The sequence below is a fragment of the Oncorhynchus clarkii genome, unplaced genomic scaffold (genome assembly GCF_045791955.1).
Source record: "Oncorhynchus clarkii lewisi isolate Uvic-CL-2024 unplaced genomic scaffold, UVic_Ocla_1.0 unplaced_contig_3539_pilon_pilon, whole genome shotgun sequence".
In the NCBI taxonomy this organism is placed as follows: domain Eukaryota; kingdom Metazoa; phylum Chordata; class Actinopteri; order Salmoniformes; family Salmonidae; genus Oncorhynchus; species Oncorhynchus clarkii.
In genome coordinates, this window is record NW_027260942.1 from 105,863 (window position 1) to 111,862 (window position 6,000).

Sequence of the window (6,000 nt, forward strand, 5' to 3'; positions counted from 1 at the left end):
GTGGCAGCTCTGTGAAGCAGGGTATCATGGTGGCAGCTCTGTGGAGCAGGGTAACATGGTGGCAGCTCTGTGGAGCAGGGTAACATGGTGGCAGCTCTGTGGAGCAGGGTAACATGGTGGCAGCTCTGTGGAGCAGGGTAACGTGGTGGCAGCTCTGTGGAACAGGGTAACATGGTGGCAGCTCTGTGGAGGTATCATGGTGGCAGCTCTGTGGAGCTGGGTAACATGGTGGCATGGTGGCAGCTCTGTGGAGCAGGGTAACATGGTGGTATGGTGGCAGCTCTGTGGAGCTGGGTAACATGGTGGCATGGTGGCAGCTCTGTGGAGCAGGGTAACATGGTGGCTGCTCTGTGGAGCAGGGTAACATGGTGGCTGCTCTGTGGAGGTATCATGGTGGCAGCTCTGTGGAACAGGGTAACATGGTGGCAGCTCTGTGGAGCAGGGTAACATGGTGGCATCTCTGTGGAGGTATCATGGTAGCAGCTCTGTGGAGCTGGGTAACATGGTGGCATGGTGGCAGCTCTGTGGAGCAGGGTAACATGGTGGCAGCTCTGTGGAGCAGGATAACATGGTGGTAGCATGGTAGCATGGATAACATGGTGGTAGCTCTGTGGAGGTATCATGGTGGCAGCTCTGTGGAGCAGGATAATATTGTGGCAGCTCTGTGGAGTAGGGTAACATGGCTGCATTGGGCTCTGTAGCAGCTGTCTGGTGCAGGGTAACATACAGAAGGCTTCAGGGACCACTTGATGGCTGACACCGTAGTATACTTCGGCCTGCTAACTGCTAGCTTGTTTAGCCCGGTCCGCTAACTGCTACCGTGTTTAGCACCGTCTACTAACTGTTAGCTTGTTAGCACAGGCCTGCTAACCGTCTGAATCGCCGCGTCCCAAACACTCACTGAACCCATATTTACTTTCTATCCCTTTTCGATTTTTAATTTGTTTATACCTTCCGGTAACCTGCCTCACCCAATGTGATACGGAACCGCTATTATCTTTACATTTTTAGAACACACTCAAGAACCTCCAGAAGCTAACCAGCTAACTGGCTACAAGCTATTTGGTCATTGTTAGTTTTAACCTGGATAACACTCGCCAGTCCAGCTTCCCTGCCCCATCCACCGCTGCCCCTTGGACACTGATCACTTGGCTACATAGCTGATGCATGCTGGACTGTCCATTAATCACGGTAATCCATTCTGCTTGTTTATGTTTTATCTGTCGGCCCCAGCCGCACTTAGGCTCTGTGTGTAGTTAATCCGACCCTCTGCCTAATCAATCGCCATTCTACCTGCTGTTGTTGTGCTAGCTGATTAGCTGTTGTCTCACCTACTGTTTTAGCTAGCTCTCCCAATTCAACACCTGTGATTACTGTATGCCTTGCTGTATGTCTCTCTCAAATGTCAATATGCCTTGTATACTGTTGTGCAGGTTAGTTATCATTGTTTTAGTTTACAATGGAGCCCCTAGTTCCACTCTTTATACCCCTGTTACCTCCTTTGTCCCACCCCCCACACATGCGGTGACCTCACCCATTACAACCAGCATGTCCAGAGATACAACCTCTCTCATCATCACCCAGTGCCTGGGCTTACCTCCGCTGTACCCGCACCCCACCATACCCCTGTTTGCGCATTATGCCCTGAATATATTCTACCATGCCCAGAAACCTGCTCCTCTTATTCTCTGTCCCCAACGCCCTAGGCGACCAGTTTTGATAGCCTTCAGCCGCACCCTCATACTACTCCTTCTCTGTTCCGCGGGTGATGTGGAGGTAAACCCAGGCCCTGCATGTCCCCAGGCACCCTCATTTGTTGACTTCTGTGATCGAAAAAGCCTTGGTTTCATGCATGTCAACATCAGAAGCCTCCTCCCTAAGTTTGTCTTACTCACTGCTCTAGCACACTCTGCTAACCCTGATGTCCTTGCCGTGTCTGAATCCTGGCTCAGGAAGGCCACCAAAAATTCGGAGATTTCCATACCCAACTATAACATCTTCCGTCAAGATAGAACTGCCAAAGGAGGAGGAGTTGCAGTCTACTGCAGAGAGAGCCTGCAAAGTAATGTCATACTTTCCAGGTCCATACCCAAACAGTTCGAACTACTAATTTTGAAAATTACTCTCTCCAGAAATAAGTCTCTCACTGTTGCCGCCTGCTACCGACCCCCCTCAGCTCCCAGCTGTGCCCTGGACACCATTTGTGAATTGATCGCCCCCCATCTAGCTTCAGAGTTTGTTCTGTTAGGTGACCTAAACTGGGATATGCTTAACACCCCGGCAGTCCTACAATCTAAGCTAGATGCCCTCAATCTCACTCAAATCATCAAGGAACCCACCAGGTACAACCCTAACTCTGTAAACAAGGGCACCCTCATTGACGTCATCCTGACCAACTGGCCCTCCAAATACACCTCCGCTGTCTTCAACCAGGATCTCAGCGATCACTGCCTCATTGCCTGTATCCGCTACGGAGCCGCAGTCAAACGACCACCCCTCATCACTGTCAAACGCTCCCTAAAACACTTCTGTGAGCAGGCCTTTCTAATCGACCTGGCCCGGGTATCCTGGAAGGACATTGACCTCATCCCGTCAGTTGAGGATGCCTGGTCTTTCTTTAAAAGTAACTTCCTCACCATTTTAGATAAGCATGCTCCGTTCAAAAAATGCAGAACTAAGAACAGATATAGCCCCTGGTTCACTCCAGACCTGACTGCCCTCGACCAGCACAAAAACATCCTGTGGCGGACTGCACTAACATCTAACAGTCCCCGCGATATGCAACTGTTCAGGGAAGTCAGGAACCAATACACACAGTCAGTCAGGAAAGCTAAAGCCAACTTCTTCAGGCAGAAGTTTGCATCCTGTAGCTCCAACTCCAAAAAGTTCTGGGACACTGTGAAGTCCATGGAGAACAAGAGCACCTCCTCCCAGCTGCCCACTGCACTGAGGCTAGGTAACACGGTCACCACCGATAAATCCATGATTATCGAAAACTTCAACAAGCATTTCTCAACGGCTGGCCATGCCTTCCGCCTGGCTACTCCAACCTCGTCCAACAGCTCCCCCCCCCCCGCAGCTACTCGCCCAAGCCTCTCCAGGTTCTCCTTTACCCAAATCCAGATAGCAGATGTTCTGAAAGAGCTGCAAAACCTGGACCCGTACAAATCAGCTGGGCTTGACAATCTGGACCCTCTATTCCTGAAACTATCCGCCGCCATTGTCGCAACCCCTATTACCAGCCTGTTCAACCTCTCTTTCATATCGTCTGAGATCCCCAAGGATTGGAAAGCTGCCGCAGTCATCCCCCTCTTCAAAGGGGGCGACACCCTGGACCCAAACTGTTACAGACCAATATCCATCCTGCCCTGCCTATCTAAGGTCTTCGAAAGCCAAGTCAACAAACAGATCACTGACCATCTTGAATCCCACCGTACCTTCTCCGCTGTGCAATCTGGTTTCCGAGCTGGTCACGGGTGTACCTCAGCCACGCTCAAGGTACTAAACGATATCATAACCGCCATCGATAAAAGACAGTACTGTGCAGCCGTCTTCATAGACCTTGCCAAGGCTTTCGACTCTGTCAATCACCGTATTCTTATTGGCAGACTCAGTAGCCTCGGTTTTTCGGATGACTGCCTTGCCTGGTTCACCAATTACTTTGCAGACAGAGTTCAGTGTGTCAAATCGGAGGGCATGCTGTCCGGTCCTCTGGCAGTCTCTATGGGGGTGCCACAGGGTTCAATTCTCGGGCCGACTCTTTTCTCTGTATATATCAATGATGTTTCTCATGCTGCGGGCGATTCCCTGATCCACCTCTACGCAGACGACACCACTCTATATACTTCCGGCCCGTCCTTGGACACTGTGCTATCTAACCTCCAAACGAGCTTCAATGCCATACAGCACTCCTTCCGTGGCCTCCAACTGCTCTTAAACGCTAGTAAAACCAAATGCATGCTTTTCAACCGTTCGCTGCCTGCACCCGCACGCCTGACCAGCATCACCACCCTGGATGGTTCCGACCTTGAATATGTGGACATCTATAAGTACCTAGGTGTCTGGCTAGACTCTAAACTCTCCTTCCAGACCCATATCAAACATCTCCAATCGAAAATCAAATCAAGAGTCGGCTTTCTATTCCGCAACAAAGCCTCCTTCACTCACGCCGCCAAACTTACCCTAGTAAAACTGACTATCCTACCGATCCTCGACTTCGGCGATGTCATCTACAAAATTGCTTCCAACACTCTACTCAGCAAACTGGATGCAGTTTATCACTGTGCCATCCGTTTTGTCACTAAAGCACCTTATACCACCCACCACTGCGACTTGTATGCTCTAATCGGCTGGCCCTCGCTACATATTCGTCGCCAGACCCACTGGCTCCAGCTCATCTACAAGTCCATGCTAGGTAAAGCTCCGCCTTATCTCAGTTCACTGGTTACGATGGCAACACCCATCCGTAGCACGCGCTCCAGCAGGTGTATCTCACTGATCATCCCTAAAGCCAACACCTCATTTGGCCGCCTTTCGTTCCAGTTCTCTGCTGCCTGTGATTGGAACGAATTGCAAAAATCGCTGAAGTTGGAGACTTTTATCTCCCTCACCAACTTCAAACATCTGCTATCTGAGCAGCTAACCGATCGCTGCAGCTGTACATAGTCTATTGGTAAATAGCCCACCCATTTTCACCTACCTCATCCCCATACTGTTTTTATTTATTTATTTTTCTGCTCTTTTGCACACCAATATCTCTACCTTTACATAACCATCTGATCATTTATCACTCCAGTGTTAATCTGCATAATTGTAATTATTTGCCTACCTTCTCATGCCTTTTGCACACAATGTATATATAGACTCCCCTTTTTTCTACTGTGTTATTGACTTGTTAATTGTTTACTCCATGTGTAACTCTGTGTTGTCTGTTCACACTGCTATGCCTTATCTTGGCCAGGTCGCAGTTGCAAATGAGAACTTGTTCTCAACTAGCCTACCTGGTTAAATAAAGGTGAAATAAAAAAAAAAAATAAAAATACTGACTCACTGCAGTACTGTGTGGCAACACTGTCCTCTCACTACTGACTAGCTGACTGAGAACCCACACACACACAATTACACACCCCACAATGACATGAATGAGGTCAGCTCATTGTTGTTTTTTGTACGGGGTCTAAATATACCCTTCCTTCCTTCCTTCCTTCCTTCCTTCCTTCCTTCCTTCCTTCCTTCCTTCCTTCCTTCCTTCCTTCCTTCCTTCCTTCCTTCCTTCCTTTATCTCTTTCTGTCTCTCTCTTTCTCTCTCTCTCTCGTAGACGCACACACACTCTCTCGCTCACACACACACACACACACACACACTTACACACACACATACAAGCAATTGATGTGTTTGATGAGAATGACTTAGTCATTGTGTTGTCTGTCTGTCTGTCTGTCTGTCTGTCTGTCTGTCTGTCTGTCTGTCTGTCTGTCTGTCCTCTATCTCCCCACCCCCCATCCAGGGTCTGTACTGTGACATCCGCCAGCTGGTGCAGTTCATCAAGGAGTCCCATGGCAACGTGTTCCGCAGGGTGGCACTGAGCGCGCTCCTGGACTCGGCCGAGAAAGTGGCCACCACCAAGAAGCCAGAGGAGAAGGAGGAGCCTATCACCAAACCTACAGCATCCAGGAGGTAGTCCACAGAACAAGGACCTCCCACTGGTTGAATCCACGTTATTTCCATGTCATTTCAACCAAACAAATCTACGTGATGACGTTGAATCCACGTTATTTCCATGTCATTTCAACCAAACTAATCTACGTGATGACGTTGAATCCACGTTATTTCCATGTCATTTCAACCAAACAAATCTACGTGATGACGTTGAATCCACATTATTTCCATGTCATTTCAACCAAACAAATCTACGTGATGACGTTGAATCCACGTTATTTCCATGTCATTCCAACCAAACAAATCTACGTGATGACGTTGAATCCACGTTATTTCCATGT

General features: G+C 48.9%; 1 protein-coding gene across 1 annotated transcript in view; it reads left to right on the forward strand.

Moving 5' to 3' along the window:
* LOC139402470 (protein unc-80 homolog) overlaps positions 1 to 5,677 on the forward strand; it is a gene marked incomplete at its 3' end in the record, with an annotated part of 30,203 nt that extends 24,526 nt beyond the window's left edge. Inside the window, exon 18 of the mRNA XM_071146431.1 lies at positions 5,508 to 5,677. Coding sequence (XP_071002532.1) covers positions 5,508 to 5,677 — 170 coding nt within the window. The remainder of the gene's footprint in view (positions 1 to 5,507) is intronic.
* Positions 5,678 to 6,000: the final 323 nt, after the last annotated feature.